The following is a 24,702-nucleotide window of genomic DNA, read 5'->3' on the forward strand; positions in this document are numbered from 1 at the left end:
TGTAACCCCATCCACAAAAAGGGATCAAGTCATGCTTTTTGTTTGTACTTCAGTGAACAAGTTTGAAGGTTTGGATTTTTATTACTTTAAGAACTACCCACAGTTACTATGGAAGTTACTCATTTTATGTCTCCAACAAAAAGATTAGACTTCAAACTCGGTTAAGCTCATCTGCATAAAAAGCTATGTTAAGCAACATTGACCATGCCTCTACAGTAGAGAAGTAATCTTCTGCTTTACCAAAAACTGCTTTACAACATTTTAAGATGGAACTAAATATGGACAAGAGCATAAGAGGTTGATTACAACAGTTCATTATGAGTTCCATTTTTAAAGGCTGGAACAATTCACATCCTGTATTCTTTAAATTAGAATCCTGGAACTGGGAAGGTTGGAAGGACTTAAGAGTGGGTCATCTGCTTGAGCAGGCTCATCCTAAAGCACATGGCACAGGATTGTGTCCAGACAGTTCTTGAGTACCTCCAGTGATGGCGACTCCATAACCTATCCAGGCAATCTGTTCCAGGGTGAGGAACCTGCACAGTAAAGAAGTTCTTCCTCATGTTCAGGTAGAAGTTCCTGCACATCAGAGTTTTAAAAATGTATTCTCCTTCTACCACACTGCAATTAAAACCCTTACTGAAACCATTTTTAGTTACCTGAGGAAATAAGGCTTAAGCAAACGTTTTGTTTCCACCAATCATTCCTCCCAACAGCAAGCTTTAGAGAGCTGGAGATTTCAGGGTTATAAAGCTCCTAAAAATTTCAGGGAAATGGAGAGCTGAGCACAAGAAGTTCAAAAGAACAAGTCCTCTGTCCCACGCTGTGATACAAGTTTGACAATTCCCAGCTCCTCACAGCCTGCAGGCTGACCTGAGCTCACGTGGCTCCTTTGTGCTCTCACTGCCTTTGAAGGGCATTTGCCACTCCAGTTATTTTCCCCACAGAACACTGCGGGGAACAGAACAAGTTGTTTTCCCCACACAACAAGAGTGCATGTTGAGATTTGGTACAGCTTGGGATACAGGACACATCCCTAAGAAACCAGGCGTTACTTCTTCTCCTGTTTATGTTTTTCTCTCCATAATGTATTAAAGAGATGTTCCATCAATAATGGTCCAACTGTGTCCACCAACACATCCACAGAAGCTCTACAGTTAGAAACAGCTGGTCTAGAATATACTAGTAACTACCAACTTGCAATCTTCTGCAGACAGAAAGGCAGCTGAAAAATAAAAGAATACTGAATAACCATGACAAAACAATTATTCCTTATTATCCGTATTTTCCTTCCAAGTAGTTAAAAGAAGCTCTACGAACAACAGAGCTCCAAAGACTGATTTTTATTCAAATTTTATCCTCAAACTTCAAAGTGCTTTTCAGATATTTTTGCAGGTTTGGTTAGAAAGAAAACACATTTTCAGATTCTGCACAGCTTTTAATACTTGATAAAATTCCAATGTATGCAGAAATTATGAAAGGGAAGCAGCCTGTGCCAAAGTTATACTAACTGAAATGGAGAAGGTAGCTTAATTAAATTTAAAGATGTAAAAATAGGAGCAGTAAGGGGTGTGAAATTTATAGTGTGGCACCTCTTCCTTTTTATGAGCTTCTGCATAGACACTCGTACTGTAGCAAATCTCATGCAGCCTACCTTGTGTGAAGTACCTTGTGTTCCCTGAATTGGCTATGGAATGGGAGAATCTATGCAAAATTAATATATACTAATAACACTAATAAACAGATTAAGACACCCCATCCTGAGTTGCTTGCATGTCCAGAACTTCAATGTATTCCCGTATTTTCAACCCTGGCGCTGAAGATTCAGTGGGCAGGCGAAGGGGCAGTTTGAAGCCTCAGCATAACAACACCGAAGTGAAGAAGCTGCAGTTTCGTATCAGCTCAAGCCAGTTTCTCTGCCGTCAGCATCCCAACCCTCTCGCCCCGCCCCAGCCACCAAGTCAGGGCTCCTCCTCTGCCGCCCACGGCTGCCGGCCTCAGGCGCCTCCGCAGCTGAGCTGGGCTACCACAGCGTTCAACTCACAGCAGAGCTACTCTTGTGCTCCTCTCCACTGCCACAAACAGACGAATGGTGCCCAGAAGCTACACACCGCTGCTGGACCAAAGCAAAAGGGCGGGGCTGTGCAGGAGCGGGTGGGAGGAAAGGGAAGAACAGGGCAGGACCAGGACAGCCAGTAGTAAGCTCTGCTTAGGCTGCTACAAGAATACAAGGCAATTACACCAAATCCCCCTAAGCCTCACAGGACTTCTTATATTTAGACAAATCTATGGGAACTGTAAGGACTATTAATACAGAATCACAGAATGGCTTGGGTTGGAAGAGACCTCAAAGATCATCAATCCCCCTGTCACGGGCAGGGGCACGCTCCACTAGACCAGGCTGCTCAGGGCCCCACCTGGCCTCGAACACCTCCAGGGGTGCAACATCCACCACTTCCCTGGGCAACCTGTTCCAGCGCTTCACCATAATTTCTATTCAAATATAAAGTAGGCTTTCGTATTTATCCGTTACAGATTAAAACGTTATACTTCGTAAAATGTTTCAGTGTAATTTTATTCTTTTTTCACTTGCTCAGCCGTGTTTTATAATCCACCCATGGATCAAATCTTCAGTCTCTCACCTCATGATACACAAATGCAGTCAGTCTTCTAAATCTGTTTTAGATCAGTGACCCCTAATGTGAATAAGTATATTGAGTAGAAAGAAAAGAAGAATTCCTATGGAAATAGCTATATAAATAAAACAATACATGAACGTTATTGAATAAATGTTTTGAAGTCAATGCTGTTGTCTCTCAAAAACCGCAGTAGATAAAAATAGCAAGGCATAATGCTTTTCTTAGTTTTGGGATGAAACTGCACCAAGGGAAAGACTCACAAAATCCAAGAACTCAAGGATCTTAATCTCTTAAAATTAGTGTTGTCCCACAGGGCTGTTTGAATTAATTCCATTAAATATATAAAAAATAACAGTATGTTTGATAATATTCATACTTTTTAATGAAATTAAAGGGTTCCATTTGCCTCAACTGGACAATGAATGACTCATGACTTACTGGTTCATTCCCATGTCTTGATGGTTCAACCCTTATTTTTACTGCCACATTTCAAAAGACTTTACTATATTCTATAGACTGTCCAGACAACTTCAAAAGAATTCACCTTGTTAAACATTCAAGTAAATACCCAGACATATTAACCAAATCAACTGAAAATGGGTTTTGTGTGGGGTACATAAACGAGGTAAATATTTGAGACCAAAAGCAACATCAGAAACTGGCAGAAAAAAATTTCTCACTTCTTAACAAACTAAAACTCAAGGCCTGGTGAATAAAATAAACCTTTAAAACACTTAGACTATGTGAAGGTATTGAAAGGTAATTGTTGCATAGCTCAGTTCCTAGTTTTGTTACAAACAGTGACCTCCTCAAAGCCAGTAACCAGGCAGCATTTTGAAACAAGCCACGTGCAATGACAATCCTCCAAGAGTTCAATACAAACCAGACCCTGGAGTATCAGTCTGCCCTAAGGGGGAAGGTGACTGTTGCTATTTGCAGCTTCAACAACAAAACATCTAACAGGTTTGACTTTGACAGCTGAAGTTGCCAATGAAGTGTGCTAAAGCAGATGCAATCAGGCCACAAAAATGGAGAAAAGCAATGTGTGTTTGTTTAGGGGATGGTAGAAAAAACACACATCCAGTATGCAAGACAATTACATATTATTTAAAAGTGTCAAATACTAGAGAAAGTAGTTTTTATTTCAGGAAAATAGAAGAAGATAATATTGGTTAATGACAAGCAATAAATATCCTACAGCAAGCTAAAAAATATAATGCAACAGAATTATACTGGGCTTTGTATTGTTGTGTAAAAACAGATCCTGCCATACACAGATGTCATCTGCAGTACCTGAAGATGCATTGACTGCACTAAGACCTGGGGCAGACAGAAACTTACCACACTCAAGGAAGCCAAAAATAAAATTCGGAATGAGAAAAAGAACCAACAAAACAAACAAGGTATAAAGATTCAGCACAAACTGGCAAACCATGATTATGGAAACAGTGATACATTTTCTGCAATGGCTACTTTAAATATTGTTACTGCCAAACTTAAAAAATAATTTAAAAAATGTTTGTGGCATATCTGAGCCTTCAAATGATTGACTTCAATCTAAGTCCAAGCTTAAGTTCAACGTGATTTTTTTTGTGTGTGTGTGTGAATTTATTTTGCCATTGCTCATTCTTGGTGTTCTTTTTTTTTTTCTAGTTTTGTTTTGGTTTTGGGTAGGATTTTTCTTTTAAATACTTATTCTTTTCATAATACCCCTACTGACTATATCCCAAATATTCCTTTTCAATAATTCCAGTTCTGCGCCAGCAACATTATTTTTCTTACTGTTCTCCAACCAGGACGAAAACTGAAGAGAACAAAGCCACACAGCACTATCTAAAGAGCAAGAAGAAAAAACCCAAAAAACATAACCATGTTCATCAGAAACCTTCCTGCAGCTCCCCATAAAACAACTGGAGATAATTCTCTCCATCAGGAATCTGTTTTCAGATGAAAAACACCCATATGCTTCCAATGTTCATTTCAGACCTTGAGGAGGTTTGTGCCTCTTTCTGACATGCTATGTATTATGTATCTGTAGGACTGATAGTGGGCATGGAATTGCACCTCTCAGAAGAGCACTCAGCAACAAAGAGCTAGGCATAGGATCCCTTGTAATATATTAGGACCGGAGTTTGACTAAAAAGAGATCACAAGGTGAATTTAAAAGCTGATTAAGATTTGATTAATTAAAAATATGCTAAAAAAAATGTGATGAAAATGCTAATAGTTGAAACTAAAAACATTTATTTAAACAAATAGGCAGGAATTATACGTAGAACTAATTAACTTCACTAAGGCTGTAAAATATTCAAGTCTACAATGACTTCATCAGAATAAAGGCTCTACCCAATTATCACCAATCTGACCCAATAAAATAATCAGCATGATGTTTAAATGACTATGAGAGCATGATGAGTGAGCAACATGTAGAAGAAAAAGAGTTTTTTTAAAACCTCTTTTATTATTAAAACCTCTTTTATCAGCAAGAACTGTGATGGTAAAACAAACACAAAATGACCACCGAGGGCCATATTATCTGTAACATGAAAAAAATGTACAGGTTCCATAATTCTTATGTCAACAAGTTGCCATCATTCCTCAAAAGTCTTTGCTAATGCAAAAGCTAAACAACAAGTTCTGGGTTCTCAGTGGCTCCTCAAAGGCTTCCTGACTGATTTCTGCTTAAAATTAAAAAAAAAAAAAATTAATAGCCAGTGTCACAGTCAAAGCTAAAATTCAAGCTGGAAACCAAGTACAATAAAAAGAAAACATGACCATTTAAAGAAAGAGGAGATGAATGACCAGAAGAGTAATCATCATTAATCTCACAAAACTGGGACAGCTTTTTTCCAATTAAAAAAAAGAAAAATGTAGAAAACTAAGATTTTAATTATTTAACTAACTTAATATATTGCTGAACATGAATAAAAAATTAGGTAATTTTTACTGAATTGTCTTTTCAAGACTCAGTTGAAGAAATGAAGACTAAGTGGAAGAAACAATCCTTAACAGAAATTACACCTGACTCAAAAGTTTGAAGCAGAAAATAGATGGGAGACTAGCAATGCCCCAGCAGAAAGCAAGAAATATGACCTGCACCTTTTCCAGCTCTCCCTTGGCACCAGGTTATATCTGTTCTTGGAGAAAAGATACTGGGTACAAGTCAGAAGAAAGGTCCATCTATGTGACCATTTTTAGTAAAATTCCAAAGGGGGGGGGGGGGGAGAAAACACGAAAACAATAAAACAAAAAAAACAACAAACAAACAACAACAACAAAACAACCCAATATCAACAATATTACCATTAAATATTTTCTGTTTAGTAAATTAAATTATGAAGTAGAATAATTCCTGACATCAAGATTCCTGTGATGCTACAGTTCTACAGGACTAAATATTATCAGCTAGGTCATAGTATAGAGAGGAGAGAAGGGAGGATTAATGTAAGCAGGAAATAAGTACGATCATAAGGAAACAGAAAAGGTATCATGACACTCTAACTTCTGCATTTTTTTCCTAATTCTGAAATGCAATCCACTTTGGGAAGACAAATAAGACAAAATTGAAAAGGCTTTGGTTTTGAACACAGAACGGAATGCATATTTAGATAGGCAAGTATTTGCAAATGAATAGAAAGATCATCAACAAAATTATTTGGGCATGTAATTTTGAGGGAAAAGTTGCAAGTACATCTGATTTAATGCACTGAGTTTATTACTACTTTCAGACCATAATGACTTGCTAATGGATTGATTACAAGTTTTTCATATATCACAGCTGAAGACTAACTAAATACCCCATGCACAAAGAAACATCTTGGAAATGCCAGGGAGTGGCACCACTTCTGTTATTATGTCTCTGAAAAGCTCAATAATTGCAGTTCTTCCTGGAAAGAAACAAAATGAGCAGAACCAGAATTTTATTTGGAATTAAGTACAAAATGAGATCTGGAAAAGGCATCACACACACTTCAGAATACTCAGCTATTTGAAAAGGACAATACCCTCTCAAGTTTCACTGACTAGATCAGAATATAAAACATTTCAGTTCAAAAGAATGGAAACAAGCAAACAGAGGAGCCTATTACAAGAACACCAAACCTTGCAATAAAAGCAGCAGAAGCAACCAAAAAAGCTAGACAGTAAGAAGGCTGCAGTTGTTGGACCTGAATCAGCCTGCTAGACTCACCAGTGAATGATGCTGAAGCTCTGAAAAGCACCTAGCTAAGGAAAAGTCTGTTTTTTCAGTAACAGTTTTTCAGAGGAGAAAAAGAGAAGGAGAAACAAAGCTGACTGATTTGCTGAGCTCACATGTGAAAAACTTATCACATTCTATTCAGGGAATATATTCTTTAATCTCTGTTATGAATTTAAAAACCCACCATTTTTCTAAACCCCTACCTACTAGTACCTTCCTACAATTCACAAAACCCACTCACTTCAAAACTAGTAAACAGGAGAGAAAAAGCTATGAAAATACTTGGAAATTTACATCCCTAAATTCCATAAAGGAGAAGAGACCAACATTAGCCTGGAACAAAAATCCTGCTTATCCTAGTACAAAAGTCACAATGATTAACAGAACTACTTGTCCTCCATCTTTTCACATTTACTTTCCAGAGAAACTTTCTTCCTTCCACTGATAGGTTCTGAATGTTTAGTCTCTGGCCGTGGACATTTTACATATCACGGACCTCAAATAAAGACTAAAAGAACAAACTTAGTATCTGAATTTTTTGTTTTCTTGAATTAATACATAACCCACCTCCTGTCTGACCGCAGTAGCCTGCAGTGGTGCAGGGGACAGTCACAAAGGACAGCAAAGTAGATGAAATGTATCTTTGCTACTGGAAAAATGAGACTTCCCCTCTCCCTGGCTTGACACTGCTGTCCCCATTCTGTGTACTTGCTCTGGCACTTATCTGGCCACACAATAAGATAATTCAATTTGCTAATCCAAGGGAGGAAGGGGGGAAAAAAAAAAGAGCAAAACAAAAAGAAAAGAAATAGTGTTCTCCTGGGTTAGTGGAGTGAATTAACTTCTCATGTACTTCGTAAACTACCAGAGTCACTGCAACAAAGCAGTGCAGCCATGCTGTACCAAACCCAAAGAAGAGGGAGTAACTGGGAATGCTCCACGCAGAGCCATCAAGACAGCAGAACGACTAGTCAGCCTCTTTAATATCCACCCCACTCCTTACTTATCACCCACAATCTAAGAGCCAGCAGAACGCACTTCAATTTCAGTGATGCAGCACTGATCTAAGAGCCAGCAGAACGCACTTCAATTTCAGTGATGCAGCACTGAGTACATTCCCAAACACAGGTCTCCCCATCTGAAATCTAATTATGTCCACAATCTACTAACATATAATTGTGGCTTTTATTTGAAACCTCTAGGACAAACTGGTTTTGACATATGATAGAAATTATATATACTAATTTAAAATACAAGGGTTTTTTTGAAGGTCGAACAGAATTTTAACTAAAAAGATCACTCTACCCACAAATGCACCTGTAGGATAAAACCAGCCTCCCAACTTCTTGGAGGCAGAGTCGGAGAAACTAAACTACAAGACAGAACTAGGCATTTTTAATTTATTTTAGTATTTTTAAGTATTTTTACGAATGTATAACTGTACAACAGATATACATGAAGTCATTTAAACAACTCTCCATTCTCATTTGCACACATTATGTCACAGTTGATGTCAAATAATCACATACTACTTTTCCCCATGACACCTGCCCCATTCAACGCCTAGCTGGACTGTGATCCAGGGAAACATTAGCACTGAGCACTGAAGGAAGCTGCTCTCAGTAGACCCATCCCTCAGAAATGCGTGGATACACACAAGGATCAATATTAGAACGGAAGACATGCAGGTGCTTGGTGAGAGCATCACAAACCTAACAGACAATGGAAGGCCCCCACCGGCTCAACCAGCGCAGTGAAGACGTGCACCTTAGAGGAGATACACACAGCTAACCCCAGCTCCCAGCTAGCAGACTTGAAGCTCCATCCCTCAGTCACAGACTTCCTTTTCTCAAATTGCAGTCCCTTGGTCACAACAGAATCAATTTTTACTACATTATGCATATTCTTCAAAAAGGGGGAAGCGCCATTGTGTCCTTCTACAATCTCACAAGTGCTAGAAGCAGAGAGAATTTACTTGTAGAAAACCTCCTATCTGCATGTGTTCTGTATCAGACTCCCCAGAATTTTCTAAAGGAAAACCAGAATTTCACAGCTTTGCTTTGTTTTCCAGCTAAAGTAAAAACAATCTTGTATCCGAGTTCCATTCTGCCTGCAAAGCTAAGAAAAGCAGCGCTAACATGGAAACTGTCCTGTTAGGAGACTCAAGGAGATACTATGGTATCAAGATACACTAAATACCTTCTCCCTGCAATGCCAAGAACTGGAATTGGTACTGCAAATTCCATCTCTGCAACTACTCATGCCTTGGGTTTCATTCCAGGCATTTGAGGAAGCTTCCAAGCTCTCACCTACAACTGAACATAGACTTTTCCAGTTCATTTTCATAACCTGGATCTTTTCTGGCTTGTATGTTATCGCCAGAATTTTTAAGAAATTTTGCCTGTCAAGTCCATTACAGCAGATGAAACTCAGTATAGGAAGAACCCACTGTTTTCTATAAAAGTCAGATTAGATATGTCAAAAACACTCCTCAAACAAGGCACTGTCATGCCAAAGTTTGGTAACAATTTAGAAGGTTTCTCTTCAAAAGAATTGAAGAAAGTATTTTAATCTGATCCATTACAAATAACTTCGAAATTCTTGAGATTTTGACAAAATTCTTTGTATCCCAAGCTGCACTACTCTCTCTATCCAGCCAGCCTTCCTAACCTCCATCAGACAAAGGGGGAAAAAAAAAGAAAAAAACCCTACAATAACAGAACATTTACATGAAGGTGAAAAAGTGTTTTAAAAAGTGACAATCAATGAATGAAGGGAGATTCTTAGCAGAGTTTATGTTTAATTTTTTCCCCGTTAAATAGAACTTAAAAGTTGAGAAGCTTCCATATCAGCAGAGTTTAGCAAGACAGACTTCTCAGCATCTGGATGTAAAATAATTCCCAGAGGAAATTAATCATAGGAAATCACAGCACATGTAATCATGTCTCCGTTCATTTTACAAAAACTGTCCCATCCCACATATCATTTTACAGACACAAGCCCAGGGCCAAGAACGCTGTCACAATGCCTTGAATGGCATTCCAAAGGAGAAAAGATGATCATCGCAGTGCTAGAACAGGCTTTATTCCTTCAAAGTACTTAAATATTTTATGAGTACCTTTGCTTTCACAGGGAAGAAAATAATTTCCTCCAAGTGCAGATCACTGGATGCTATCTAATCTCTTGTCACAAGAACGCAACCCTTATGTATCCGCAACTCATCAGCATACCATCTCCATCTCATTTTCTTCCATCAAGCCGCGAGCACTGATGGGCTAATTGTCGGCTCACGTTAAAAAAGCGCTCAGAAGGCGGCGGCCGGCGCTGGCGGGCAGCACACGCCGTGCCCGCCCGGCTCCCGGCTCCCGGCTCCCGGCCCCGCTGCTGCCCGGCGGCCGCGGAGCGCAGCGGGGCCCGGGGAGCGCCCGCGCCCCGCCCCTCCCGCCGCTTCCTCCGCCGCGACGCCGCTTTCTGCTCGAAAATCGCCATCGGGTTTTTGTTAGCGCAGTAACCCGTTCGTCCCCACGGCGGGCGCACAAAGTGGGCCCGGGCTGCTCCTCGCCAGCGCGGACAAAAAACCCCATTTCATGGTTTTTTTTTTTCCTCACCGGGAAGCGCCGCGAAAAAGGAAAAGCGCACGCCTTCGGGAAGATATTTTGGGAAGCAGGGGACCCGATTCGTCGGGTGGAAATACGCAATATGAGAAAAGGCGAAACCCGCAGATTTTCTCCATCACCCTTTCACAGAAGACGTTATCTTAAGGAGACGGGGGGAAACGTCGCATCCCAGACGAAGGGCGTCACTGATTTTTAAATCTGGAGAAACACGCCACATCCAGCCCCGGGGCAGTCAGTGAAAGAGGGTCACCCCAAAAAGAAAAAAAATTAAACCTCTGGAAACGTCTCCGCTGGAATCGCGGAAATCCGCCGCGGGAGGGGAGGCTGCGCAGCCCCGGGGTTGGGTGGATGGGTGGGTGTGCCGGGGCGCCCCGCGGGCGGAAAGGGGCAGGGAGACGCGGGCAGCGGGACCCAGCAGCACCAAATGCCACATGCGGGATGCCGTCCGCGTCCCGCCCGAGGCGATGCCCCCTGGCACCATCGATCCCCCCGCGCTGACGAGGGGAAAGGGAGGCGGGGGCGCGGAGTAACCAGCGGGCCCGGCGGGGACGGGGGAGGGGGAGCGGGCTGCGCCCAGACCGTGCCGCCTCCCCCTCCGCCGGCCGCGGCCCGCCCTGGTCCCGGCAGGCGGCCGCCTCCCGACACAATAGGCACCGAGCGGACCCACGGCGCGACCGCGGCCCCTCTCCCCGCCGCGGCTCCCGCCCGACCCGCAGCCTAGGGCGGCGGCGGCAGCATCATCCTCACTCACCCCTCCGAGGAGGCTCGCCGCGCCGCGGAGGGGCCGTCGCTAGCGGGTGCTCAGCGAGCCGGCATCCCACGGGATGCGGGAGCGAGGGCGGAGCGCGCGGTGTCCCTCTGGCAACGGCCCCGGCGTTATTCCCTGCACATAGCGGCGGGTAACGGCACCGCGGCACCGCGCCGCACTGCGCACGCGCCGGGGCCGAGCGGCGGCGGGGCCGCGCTGCGCCTGCGCCGCCCGCAGACAATAGCGCTCCCCGGGCTGCGGGCGCTCCCCGCGCGGGCGATGGCGGGAGGTGAACGGCGCTTCCCGCCCCGATCCGCCCCGGCCGTGACGGAACCGGCGCTGAGCCCGCTGCGGGCCCGAGGGCGTAGGCGGGAGGGCTGTGCTGTGCGCAGGCGCGACTGCGGCCGCGATCCACAACAAAGGGGAGACGGGTTGCGGAGACCACCCTCTCCCGGTTGCCGGGGGTGGGCGGGGGCTCTGCCTCCGGCGGCGCCGTGCATGCCGGGACTCGTAGTCCTGGCGGCGGCGTTCCCGCCTTCGGGAAGCGCGACGGACGCCTGGCGTTGCTAGTCTCAGCTCCGGCGGCCGGCGACAACGGCCGGCCATCAGGAGCCGGAGGGAACGCCGCAGGTGGCTCCTCCGAGAGCCCAAGGCGGGAAGGCAGGACGGGCGGAACTTCTATCCCCCAGCCTCCCCGCGGAGAGCCCTCGGTGTCGGGGGACAGCGCCGGCTGCTCCCCGGGAGCCAGCGGCGTCCTGATGCGGGCGCCCTGCGGGGAGCGCGCCCTGGAGGAGTCCCTGGAGCGGTACCAGAGGCGCCTCCGAGGTGAGCGGCACCGGCGCGGGGCGAGGGCGGGCTGCGCCGCGCCCGGCTGCCCGCGCCCCGCGGAGCGCCCGGCCGGGCTGGGACGGCCGCGCAGGCGGGAAGTTGCGCCTGGTTCTCCCCGCGCCCGGTGGTCTCACCGTAACTCGGCTCGGGCAGGACCGCTGCTGCGAGGGTGCGGTTTTGGTTCTTGTGAAGGTTTTTGGCCATCCTTGCAGCATCGGATTCTAGTTGTAAAGACGAGGGTACAAATGGATTCCAGTGAGAGTGGTTGTTTCCCATGTCGTTGAGTGTTTTCGTACCTGCCGTACCTGTCACTTTTCCTCCAAGAAGCATGACAGAGGGCACCTGAATCTGTCAGCCGTGACACCTGGGCTTTACCAGCCTTCACTCTGTCACTGGCTGGGCAAAGTAAATGTCCGCATTCTGAAGAAAGCCAGTGGATGGTTTGTGGGTGTGCGAACCTGTTGGTTCGAAAAGTTGTGTTCTGAGCACAGCACCCCCACATGGCCTGTTGGGGTGTTTCCTGTGCCATTGGAAACAACATTGCCAACAAAAAAAAAGGAAGAAATAAGGCTAAAACAATGGAAACATTTTCAAATAGCTGCTTGATACTTGATTCTCAGCAAGTGGTTTTTTTACTCCCTTCTCAAAAGAGCATCGGTTCTTTAGATTAGCGATAGATTTCTTTTGTTCCGGAAGATAGAACTTTGAGGAATGGTTTCCATTTACTTTTCCTGTAGAGGAGATGGACATGGTAATGCTTACTTTATGGTTGCTGTTAACTGTTATTGCAGAACAAGTTAGGGGGACAAATACCGAGGCTGGTTAACTCTGTGTAAGACTCTTAGAGCTGACCCTGTCTAATGGAAACATTGGATGCATGTATTCTCTTCATACAACTTTCATTTTATCTTTTTCTGACTAGATCCAATTACACTGGATCCATTATATTTATTAAATAATTTCATAACCTGAATTTCTGGTGAGCCTTTCCCGTTTACATTCTTAGAAGCAAGAATTTTATTTTCATACAATGCCAAGATAGTTTTGCTTTCATACATCCAGGGGTGCTTTCAGTCAAAATCAATATGGTGATGCACAAACGGCCCCAATACAGGGCGATATAACATAAAATCCATTGTATTTCTCAAAGAACCTCTTTATTTCTCAGTGAGGTACAATTTTTAACTCCTTTGAGCTATACAGAATTTTCCACTTCATTACTACCGGTGTTAAGAATTCACTGTAGGACAAACAGGTCCATCATTACTCTCAAAGTTGTCAAATCTAATGCTTTACCTCTTTCTGTCATATAGATGTACAGCTTGAGATTTTTCTCCCCATTGGGATCATTCCTGTCATCAGGGTTCTGCAATTTTAGGTGGCATGCTTTGGGCATTATTGGATGTTTTTGAAATAAAACATTCTTAACCTGCCTGTAATGCTTGACATTATCTGGATGCAGGCTGAGCTCATGGCAGCAGGTTTTCACCACCCATGCTGGACACCAGAAGGATCACTTTACAGCTTTGCTCAGTTTGATGGAAGGGTGGATAAGTTCTCAAAGAGTAACTGATTATTTTCGTGCAGTGTCCTTTGTTGCAAAGGGAAATCCCTCAGAAGACAGGGAGCCTGAGTGTTCAGTAAACGGCATCTGGTGGCCAGAGGGCAGAAAACTGGACCAAAAAAACCTGATTAAGACCTAACTGGTCTTTGAGCTCAACAGAGAGGCTTTGATAAAATAACAAAGGTTCTATAATGTAGCTTTTTCTGACCTTGTATAATGCAAGTCTTTAATGCTGTGTGTAGTACTAAGTTAAGAGGGTGGTATTTGTACAGTTGGGGTTATTAGGTTACTGCATAAACTTGTATATAATTGAGACCATTTCAAATGAACCTTAAAAACTTTAGGAGATAATATTTCTAATAAGTTCTTCTCAAGGGAGTAGAGGTATTTTGTAAAGGAGAATAAATAGTGTGCTGCTGCTGTATTCATATTAATAACTGAAAATTGACAGGCATAATGTGAATGTCCAATGGGCCTTCAACTACACCTCCGCCAAGAGCAGAGCTTGATGCCTTCCTGGCACTTTCCCCTTTTCTCCTAACAGCAATAAATTGAGAAGACTATTTAGACTATTATTATTTTAGACTACTACAAGACTATTTAGACTATTATTATTTTACTATCCAGTTCTTTGTTTCTAGCATATTTCTGGTTTCTTGAACAGAGAACTATTACTTATTTTTTATGTTGAGTTTTCTGCCTCTTGAGTAAAGAGCACTGGCTCGCTGTTGGACCTGAGACAGTGTAAGAGGAGGGGCAAACTATCCTTTTTAGGAACCTGATACACTTGTCTTCCTCCAGTCTGTCTTAGGATATTGTGGAAATTACATTTGTATTCCACTGCACTGCTGAGTTCAGTGTCCTACATAATTTCAGGGAATGGAGATGATAACTCTTAAGAGAAACAGATGAAAATGTAAGACTTTTACAAATAAAGTTTCATTTTGAGGCTGTTTTATGTGGTTCCAAAAATAAAGCAGGAGAGATGGGAAGTCAAAGCCATCTTAGGAAAAACAAGTATGTGGCCCAGTTTCCATCACTACAAGTTAGCTGTGACACTGAAGCAGCTTAGAATTACATTCTAAATGTTTTTTTGCTTAGGCTTTTTTATTTTTATTTGGCAGATGTTTCTATGTATTCTTCTGAACATAAAATGTTCTTTTAAGGGTGGAGAATCTGCCAAAAGGAGCTGGGCAATGAGGTTTTTACATGTGAGGGTTTTTAGAACTTTGGCAAATGCTTTATGCTCTGCAGAAAGGGCTGGTTTAGGAACTCATGACAAGGACTGCTGCAGCTCCAGAGAAGCCTGTGCTTTTAAAGATGATAGCTTGGTAAAAGTGGTGCTGAAAAATACTTATTTCTTACATAATGCTAAGCAACTAAAGAGACCAAGAAACCAAATCAGAAGGATTTGTTATTTTGAAACAGCTGAACATTTCACACTTCTTGGGATCTTTTGAGGCCTGATTAATGAACAGGAGGCTGGTATTGCTCATTGCTACCTGTAAACTCCTAGCAGCACAGGTAGTGATAGATAGGATACTTTGAGTCTCAAAACTGCCATTTCGTGTGTTACTTCCACAGTTGCATACCTCTGTTTGGCAGCCAATAAAGAACAGCTGGATGTCAGAATGGGAAGTAAAGTAAGTTCCAGGATGTGCTGTACACAAAAAAATTCTATTCTTTAATTTTCTCAGGCTGTTTGCTGATTGGAAGCCATGAGATATCAGAAAGTGATGCTGTTTGTTGAATTTATAGCCATATAACCTCATGTTCTTGTAGATGTTATTAGATCTGGACAGGTTTGGGTTAACAGACTTATGACAACTTTTTCATAGAGTTGCCATTTGTTTTCTTCAATTTATGCTGCTAAGTGATTCTACCAGCTGGAGTTACTTTCCATGTCTTTCAGGCAATTCTGTTGTTTTGGATGATTGGTTCTTTTGCTCCCAGAGTATTTTCTATGGCATTTCCGAGTCCATGAATGAGGTAGCTTTGGTGCTTTCATTTAAAGGAGTACTCTTTAAAAAGAGTTCTCTGCAGTGCCTGAGAAAACATCTCTTGTTTAGGCAATGCTAACCTGCTTCAATGCCTTCCGAGTTTTTTTCCTGTTTTGACTTCACTGACACATTGTTCTTACACTGATTTTTTTTTTTTTTACGTATTGAGTTTGATCTATCAGATTTGTATGTTAGCTTGTCATTTTTCATAATCATCTCAGATCCTTTCAACGCTGAAAATCAAAGAGCTTAACAGTAAATTTTATTTTTTGAACTTTCAATCCACATGAGTCCAATTTCAATTATAAACTCAGCTGTTCCAATAGGAAATAGCGCTTCAATTACGTTTTATCATAGAACAGGAATACGTGTTTGGGTTTTATTTGTGGAGTCTTGTTAAGGTGTCAAAAAGAAAGATGCTGATTGATTTTGATATGTAAATTGTAGTGCTGCATGTGAGCAGTTTTTGCAGTATGTTTTCACTGAGGCCATGATTCTATAAAATGTACTATTACTGAAGTAGCTTAACTGAAAAAGATTGAATGGGGGAGCACTTAAAAATTATTTGCTTCTGAATTAATTTAAAAATTAATCATGTTGTCTTTAAGCAGATGTTCTTTGTTGTCCTGTAGTTTGCATCCACAGTGGTTTTTTATTTTTTTCATATTTAAAAAGAATATTTTTACATTAAAAGAAACAACAAACATAGTTTTTCCACTCATGGGCACATCGTCTTTTATCCTAACGCCCAAAATTTTTTCCTGACTTTGGAAATACAAAATGCTGTAATGTACTTATCCCCTTTTAGGCATCCAGTTCAACTCATACTAAAGTGTTGGATCTTTTGCACCTGGTGAATGTAAAGCCACACCACTGGGACATCATAATTCCCAGTTATCCCAGTGGTGAGTGTTTTGCCTATGACAGCAACATTAGTAATTTGGAAATAGGCAAGCTTTTAAGAAATTTAAGCGAATACTTGATGACACTTTCCAGGATGTGATGACATTAGTTCAGAGGCAGAAAAGTGTAGTCCAGAAAAAAAAAAAAAAAAAAATGGCGTCAGTGTGCCATTGATAATGGTTTTAATGAGTTTCACCACTACTGCCCTGTATGTTTATGGGAAAAGAGGACAGAGTGTAAGAGGATCTATATTATCTTTGTGGATGAAGTAGTAGCTTGGAGTTCAGAAGCTGTAATACTACAAAGAGAGAGAGAGAAGATCTGGGAAAACCAATGTATATGGGCTTGGTTGGTTCTGATTTGGTTTGGTTTGTTGTTTGTCCCTTGGCTAGGGAGCAAATGCTGGCACTCCGGGGTTCTCTGGCAGACACCAACAGGGAATGGGGAAATGAAGGAACTTTATTGCTGTTAGATGACACAGCACATGACAACTTAAAGGACATTGAACACATCCTGCCAGCAAATGGTTGCAACATAGTTTGCTAAATACCTAAGCCATTGCATCAGTGAGATACTTCAGCCATTTCTCAATTAGCTCTTCCGCCCTCACAGCATCTTGGAATGCTCAAGAAAGGATGAAGAGCCTAAGTATGCCAAAAGTGAAACATTTGATCTAAACCCTTCTTTTCGGAGCCATTGCCTTGTGAATGGTATTTGGGTTTGTTTTACTAAACGAAGACTGTTTAAAATATGCTTTTTACGTCTTCTTTTACATTAAATTCATTAAAGGATGGATTAACCAGAAATGGTGGTGTGAGTCATAAGATGACGGGGCTTTAAAAATAAGTGCTGAGAGAAGATTAGTAGGTCAGAAATGGGTCAGGTTGTTATTAAAAGTTAGCACTGCTAAAAAGAGGGTGATACTGGACTGAGAACATGTTCTTAAATATAATGCTTTTTGGGGAGTTATTTATAAGTGTTGATAAATTACAACCAAGTAGAGAAGACTGGAAAAATGGTGAAAACCATTACAGTGGGGAAAAGATCAATTTCCAAGCTTCAGTGAAGATGATGTGAACTTGAAAGAACATATAAAGTGAAGGCAGAAATACTTACTTAGGTTTTGTTTTCTGACTTGAACTGCTATTTACCTTTCTGTTTGGAAGAAAAGAACTATTAAATTTTTTACAGTAACCTATACTCTGAGGCATATCTTATGACTTCTACCTAGCAAATGCTTAACTGTGATTATTATTTGAATGATTTTTGCCACTGACAGGAAATATTTTTAGTTATTTATGCATCATATCAATTTAGAAAATACAAGCATGTAAAAATTAAGTAAGGACTTTTGTTGGAAAGGTTACCATTTGTCTAATTCTAGCAGTTACTCCAATAGAAGATGTTTCCTTACAAGTTTGGCTCACGAGTGAAATTGCTGCTCTGTGAGCATTTATACCTAAAAGAAGTAATAAGTGAGTTGTCTGAGATCCAGTAGATGTATCCCTATCTAAAATTGAGCCCATATTTTGTGATTTCCACTTCAGTTGTCATCTCTTAGCTGCAAATCTCTCAAATTTCTTTCTTGGCATATTGGAAATGTTCAGCTTTTTTAGAGAGATATGTCTGTTATGATTGGCATTTATGATTTTTGTGAAGCCAGCTGAATCAACTAAATTAAGAAAGGAATATAAGGAAAAAATATATTGGACATTAGATAAGACCTTTAATATATCATCTTTCAGTAAGTCAGTTACTGAAAATATTTATATTTATCTGGATAGAGGTTTTCTGTTGTGTTTGTTGGGTCTTTTTTCTAGAACAGTGTGTGTTGTTATTTATTTTTCACACTTGTTCAGAAGTCATTGGTCTTTATTAAATAACTGATTTATGGTGGCTTGGTCTGCTGAGTTATTACTTCATTTACTCAGGTGTTTGTTTCATTGTGTGACACGTTGCTTTGTAATAATGTGTGGTGGCATCACTAAAATGCAAAAACATTTTTCTTGGTTTCTAGTTCTGCATATTGTAGAATATGTAGCACGAGCTTTAGGTTCATTGCAAAGTATGGAAGATGCATATGCTTGGAAATATTTTAAGGTCAAGTATATTATGACTTGTGCTGCTGCAGTGTCCTAATGTATTGAGAGGCTAAGATGCTATGTATAGCTCTTCTCTGAAAAATGAGTATTTAGCAAATATTTTGCAAATATGGTCCTTTTTTTTGGCTGTTTGCAGTAGATAATTGCTCCCAGTCGCTGAGTTTAGGTCAAGTAGTCAAGCTAGACACATGCTGAATGCTTGTACTACTCCCATGTTGTTTCCCATTTAAAATATCAGATGGTAAATCCTTTCTTTTATGTTGTTTATTGTGGCTGATGATGTGGTTGGGTGTTTTTTTAGAACGTGCCCGTGAAAGCATCTCTCAGCTGAAACATCTCTTGGCAAAAGGCGATGCTGGCACTGGATGTGACCAGTCCTCTGTGGATGAGGGCAGTGACGATGCGGACAGAGCCAACGACGACTGTGGGAACGCAGCCAGTCAGGAACTGCAGCAAAGTCACGCGGGTAAGATTACTCTGAGAGCAAATGGTTTAAACATTGTTAGAAACTGTGCTCATTTCAATGAAAAAAAAAAAATTATTTCTTGGTTATAATGGTTTTTATCTCTTCCTAGTTAACCAACTTAAAATTTTGTTGCAACACCAAGAAAGAATGGAAAGCGAAGAGTCTCCCTCAAGTAGGAAGACGTCATTCCATGTATGTTTCTTCTGGTTTCATTTCTGTTGTTTGAATAAATGGCATGCATGTTGGTTTTATAGTATACAGAGGAAAAAAAGAAACATTGAATCATTTTTACAGTCTTAAATGTGGGAGCTTCCTGAGGCTCTGACCAGAACTTGGTATCCTTATGACCATAATGGAAAAAAAAGGAGTCTCTAATACAGGGTTTAGACTTTTCTCCTCTTTTTGTTGACCATGCAGCATGGTCATCCATCCTTTTTGTTTTGAAAACACTTGGGACAGACAACAAGGAAAAATTTCTGAAAAAGGAGCGTCTGTTTCCCTTTGACTGTACCTTAAGGATTCTCAGTGTCCTTATGTTTTAACTATGCTTTTTCTTGAAAGAGTTAGAGATGTTCATGCAAGAACAGGTTCTGTAGTTCTCTGCCAAAATGCAGTGATCTCAAGGTTTGTTTGCCCTTACAGGGGCTCCTCAGATGCTGCTTCAGTGAAGCAGAACTGCACCAAAGTACGTGCGATGCTCCGTTCAGTTACAGAGCAACTGCTGGTTGCTAGAATCTCTACGGAAAAAATAATTCAAAGGCACTGTTGCAATTTTATCTTTTGATGGCTTACACTGAATATTTTTGTTTTGTACTAAGCAAGACAAGCAGCTCTTTGCTGTCAAAGTTAACAGCAGAATAATCTAAAGCCTGTTATTCCTGCTGTGTTGCTTTCAGCCTGTGTAATGAGCGTAGCTCTACTGCCCTGACGTTAAGGAATTTTATTTAAACTTAACTTTTTTGAGTGTTCTAAGATCCACGAGTTTAGTAGGGTTGTCCTGCCAGGTATTTTACCTCATAATGTTATAGGAAAGAGTTAGTGTTTTGTAGCTCAAGGGATTGATGCATCATTGGTTGACTTTGTCATGACATGAATCAGTATCAGTTTGTATTTAGCTTTGGAAAAGGGGGAAAGAATCTTTTATTCTATCTTTGGTGAAGTTTTCTACTTATATTGGGAAGTTTTAGTACAGTGGAAAATTTATAAAATGGAATGCCTTTATCTGAGATACTTGGGGTAGTGCTTTCAGGGAGTGGATCAAAGGATGGGGGAATAAACAGAGAAAAAATGGAATTTACTGTGTTGGTACAGCATCGTCCCATTTCTTCCTCTTGAAGTTTCCAGTGAGAGGCATTCTGTGAACTGGTGGCTTTATTCTCTGCAGCTGTCCTCCATCTGCTCAAGGATATGAAAGTGTTCTGAAAGCAGACAATGTGTAAAGCTCAAAAAATGCTGAACTACAAAAGTGCACACATGCCAAAAAAAAGCCCAAACCCTCATAAAACACAAACTTGTCTTTTGATTTACTGGACACTTTAGAAATGCTTCTTGTATAAGAATCCAATTTCCCAAAGGTCAAGGAAAGCATACTTAGGTTATGAGTAACCTTAACCTTTTGCCTTGAGTGATGCTGAAATACCTGATGACTGCTGAATAGTAAATGACTGCAGGATCTGTAGCTAAGTATAATATTTCACAAAAACTATGCTCTTCAGTAACCTTTACCACACCTCATACATATAAATAACGTTGTCGCTACAAAATTCCCCTTTCATGCCCATTGATTAAAGTTGCAGTAGATGCGGAATGAGTACATCCTTTCTTTGATGGCTGGGCAAAAATTTTCCTTTTGCTCTACACTTCATCACCTGAGGTCAAGGCCCAGCAAGATTGCTTCATATAACATCTGCAGTTCTGCAGGCTGGGTTTTGGCTAACCTAGCTGCACCCAGCCTCTGTTCCTGACACTGTTGTTATAGCTGGAGATGTGATGGATTCCTGTTGTTTCCTGCCAGTTTATAGGGTGGCAAAGTTTCTTTGATTCTGTGGTTTAGATGCTTGAAATTTGAGGCATTCTGGAAAACTACAAGGTGGGCCAAATTTTTTGTGATGTTGGCAAAACTGTTTGTCACTGCTTAGAATGCTGGCTTCTAAAGCTGCTAAGCATTTATATGTTATAAATTCTTTTCAGTATTAAGTATTTGAATGTGAACATTTCTGAGACCCAGGCATAATTGTTTGGTTATTATTCATACTGATCGGCTGTGTCTTCCAGTTCTGATTTTATTATTTGGCCTAATTTAAATGCATGCTTCCCCAACTTCTGTTCTTTCACCCTGTTACACGTTATATTGTAGGAACAAAAAAATCCCAAACCAATTTATAACAATTATGTTGTTAAAAAGGTAAAAAAAAGTCACAGGGGTCCTCTGTTCTTTTGGTGTTGAGAAAATATGCTACCTGTTATTTTCTTTTTAGTGAAAAACTGCTTAGCACTATTGTTTACATTACAGTGATGTTTCTCTGTTTAAACATTAGAACTGTTTTTCTGTGAAAAAAAATTGAATAGAAATGGATTTTTTTCCACATTTTCTAACACTGCTGTGGTGTAATCTTGTCAGGGAGGCAGCTGGGGGTCTCAGCTACAAGGTGTTCATTATGCTTTCAGAGCAGAGGGGCAGATGAATAGGAGCCAGAGAAACAGATGACTTAAAAATATTATCAAGGCTATATTATATATACTTTAACAATTGTGGTTCCTTTTTCCAAAAAAAAATTATGAAGTGGTTAGGATTATGAATTTAAATCAAGGTGAATTCTGAGTCAATAGAACATGGGGCTTATGTCTGCTGAGCCAGGCAGAATGTGTTGCAAATTTGGAATTCCTTCTCTAAAGGGATGTTTTTTCAGATGCTTCTGGATATCCTCCATTTGTCTCTGCAATTCTGGTTCCAGATATTTCAGGAGTGCCCTTTAAAAAAGCCAATACTTATATTTGGTATAATTGGACTGTAAGGTTTTTGTTGCTGGAAACTTTCACCTCATCTTAATTAAGGATTATACCTCTTGCTTTGCCTTTTCTTAAATTTTGCTTTGTGGGGGTTTGTTTGGGGTTGTGTTTGTTTGTTTTTTGAATGGTGAATATTTCAAAAGTAATATTTAAAAACAAGGGTGTGGCTTTCTGAATCTTTGATCCTTTTTAGACTTCAATTATATTTGAGAAGTATATAATGGAATATTTTTGCACAAAATGATATGTTCTGACCCAAAATCATAGGTGTTAGAATTGTGAGTTTCAAAAATAGGGATATGCATAAAGATAATTGTTTCCTTCAGAAGTGTGAACTAGTGCTGGAAATGTACCTGTTGTTCCTCTGAGAAGACTCCACAAACAACTCTGTGTGCGTTTTGAAGACTTACCAGAAAACTGTAGGCTGTATTCTGTGTGCAAACAACATCTTTACTGCAATAATGGAAAATCAGAACATAACACATGCTGTTCTTTAATTCCTTCAGAAACCCCCAGAAGCTGTGCCTGAAGAATTACCAGCCCTATCTGATCTTGTTCCTATAATCAATGATCAGTCACAGTACATTAACCATTTGGAAGCAGAAGTGAAGTTTTACAAGGTATCAGACAACATATTTGACCTACTAAAACCCTGGTCCCCTAAATGTGAAGAACTGCATTAAAAGCAGCTTACACTGTGACTTAAGTTTGATTGCTGTAATGACCAAAACTGAGCCAAATGCAGTTCAATAGATCCCTTACCTTGTGTCTTTGTATCTGGTGTTTAAGGGTCTTTAAAGACATTTTTACGTCCTATCACAAATCCAAATAAGCTTTTTTTTAAAAGAAGATTTATGGGAACTTAAGCTGCAAACATACAAAATCTGTCTTTTGAGTATTCTCAGTCTCTCTAAAAGGGTTGAAATATTTGAAAATGTTCATCTAGACTCTTAGTCTCAAGATGCCTTTCAATATTGATAGCCATGTTAAGGAGCCTTTAAAATGCAATTCCTTTATCCTATAGGAGGAATTGTGTGGGGTGAAAGATCGAGAACAGGCAGTTTTACTTGAAAATGAGGAACTCCATCAGAAGCTGAAATTCTTAACTGCAGAATACATGTTGAGAGAACAAACTCTTCTAGATGCCTCAGTAAGTGTTGTTGTTGTTGTTGCTTTAATCAGTGCTCAAGGATCTGGCCAGATTATTTTTACCGAGGGGTGTACAAATGGTTGTCCGCAAAGGGAATTTTAGTCAAAATTTAATGAGAATATGTAAACATGGATTTCCTTGGGTAACATCATTATTGTAGGTTGCTAACCTAACTAACTTGGGCATTGGATCTTATATTCTACTGAAGATTATAAGATTCAATACTTAAGTAAGTACATGTGTTTAAAAAATCAGCCTACATAATCATAACTGAAGCATTAATACTTTTATTTTAGGCAAATACTCAGAACTCCTGGCCTGTAGGTGGTAAAGACCGTAGCACACACCAGCCTGTCACTTCATCACCAGCACATCACAAAGATCAGGCTTTTGTTACAGAAACTTCTGGAGACAATGCAAAATGGCCTGTAGAACTGGTTGGTATTACCTTTCTTCACAGAGTCCTGCCTTTGCAAAACTGTTCAGTGTTGTTGTTGTTCCAGTTCTGATGATCAACTTGGTAACAGACACAGAAGTTTCAGTTGACTGAACCTTAATCTGAGGTTTTAAGAGAATTCTATTCTCTTAAACCTCATCTTCTCATTATACCCTAATGAATATTATTGTGCAGTTAGACACAGATGGCAGCTTGTATCTGCAGATGATGACTTCCCAGTGATAATTCTTGCTTAAACATGATAGCTCCACTGTACTTTGGGGATTCTTAGGAGTAATACAGTGCCCAAGCAGATGGGAACTACCTGGTGTAATTTATGTAGCCCTCCACACAAGCTCTTTTCACAGAGCTGTTCTGCTTCTGGAGGAGCACAGGCTCAGTAAGGTACAAAAGTAGTTTTCTACAATCTGCTTTCCCTTAGCTGAATTACAGATCTTGTGTTTTTAGAGACACAGAGGAGTACTAGTAATTTAGAGATGATGTTGTCTCTTCTTGTATTTTTAGTCTCAGAGGATATTAATTTTCCTTTTGCTCCGGAGTAGTGAGGTAGTGTTGCGATCTTTTGGGAAAAAAACTTGGCTAATTGAAAAGTTTTGATATATTATATCCATGTGCATTTGTGTACTCCAGAATAATTTATACATTACTTTAATTCTTTTATTATATGGGATTTGTGGATTTTCCGTAGAAAAATATAGTTATAGGATTTTTGTGCCGAAGACCTCAGTGGTCACTGACGCCTGCAGTTGTTTGGAAGCTATTTTTTACATTAATTGCTCTTTTTTTCATCTGCCACATTTAAATCAGGAGAATCATGTTGATTGAAACTTCTTTGTAAGCGTCACAGTGAGCTAAATATATGGTGCATTTTCTGGTTGGTTATAAATATATGGTGCATTATCTGGTTGGTTATCACCATTGTATTTAACATGGATGTGATTGATTCAGATACCTAATTCTTCAGCAGGTAATCAGAGTAACTCACTGTATTATAAATAAATAGCCTGTGTACTTGAAGTTC

The 24,702-nt window shown here is 40.6% G+C and overlaps 2 protein-coding genes across 11 annotated transcripts in view; one reads left to right on the top strand and one right to left on the bottom strand.

Moving 5' to 3' along the window:
• Positions 1 to 11,316, bottom strand: part of CEP170 (centrosomal protein 170) — a 91,919-nt gene extending 80,603 nt beyond the window's left edge. The window contains exon 1 of one of the 2 annotated variants that reach the window (XM_058419643.1): positions 11,206 to 11,316. The gene's annotated coding sequence lies outside the window, so the exon portion shown is untranslated. Of the gene's footprint in view, positions 1 to 5,732; positions 5,748 to 11,205 lie in introns of those variants that run through there. The other variant, XM_058419644.1, reaches the window with a different exon arrangement.
• Positions 11,317 to 11,633: 317 nt separating this feature from the next.
• SDCCAG8 (SHH signaling and ciliogenesis regulator SDCCAG8) overlaps positions 11,634 to 24,702 on the top strand; it is a 104,803-nt gene continuing 91,734 nt past the window's right edge. For 4 of the 9 annotated variants that reach the window (XM_040057617.2, XM_040057619.2, XM_040057621.2 and 1 more), the window contains exons 1-6: positions 11,637 to 12,027; positions 18,901 to 19,065; positions 19,175 to 19,257; positions 22,581 to 22,694; positions 23,099 to 23,224; positions 23,521 to 23,661. In XM_040057617.2, the coding sequence (XP_039913551.1) occupies positions 11,961 to 12,027; positions 18,901 to 19,065; positions 19,175 to 19,257; positions 22,581 to 22,694; positions 23,099 to 23,224; positions 23,521 to 23,661 (696 nt within the window). In that variant the 5' untranslated portion in view covers positions 11,637 to 11,960. Of the gene's footprint in view, positions 12,028 to 18,900; positions 19,066 to 19,174; positions 19,258 to 22,580; positions 22,695 to 23,098; positions 23,225 to 23,520; positions 23,662 to 24,702 lie in introns of all 9 variants that reach the window. The other 5 variants (XM_040057612.2, XM_040057614.2, XM_040057613.2 and 2 more) reach the window with 3 other exon arrangements.

The sequence above is a fragment of the Hirundo rustica genome, chromosome 3 (assembly GCF_015227805.2).
Source record: "Hirundo rustica isolate bHirRus1 chromosome 3, bHirRus1.pri.v3, whole genome shotgun sequence".
Taxonomy (NCBI): domain Eukaryota; kingdom Metazoa; phylum Chordata; class Aves; order Passeriformes; family Hirundinidae; genus Hirundo; species Hirundo rustica.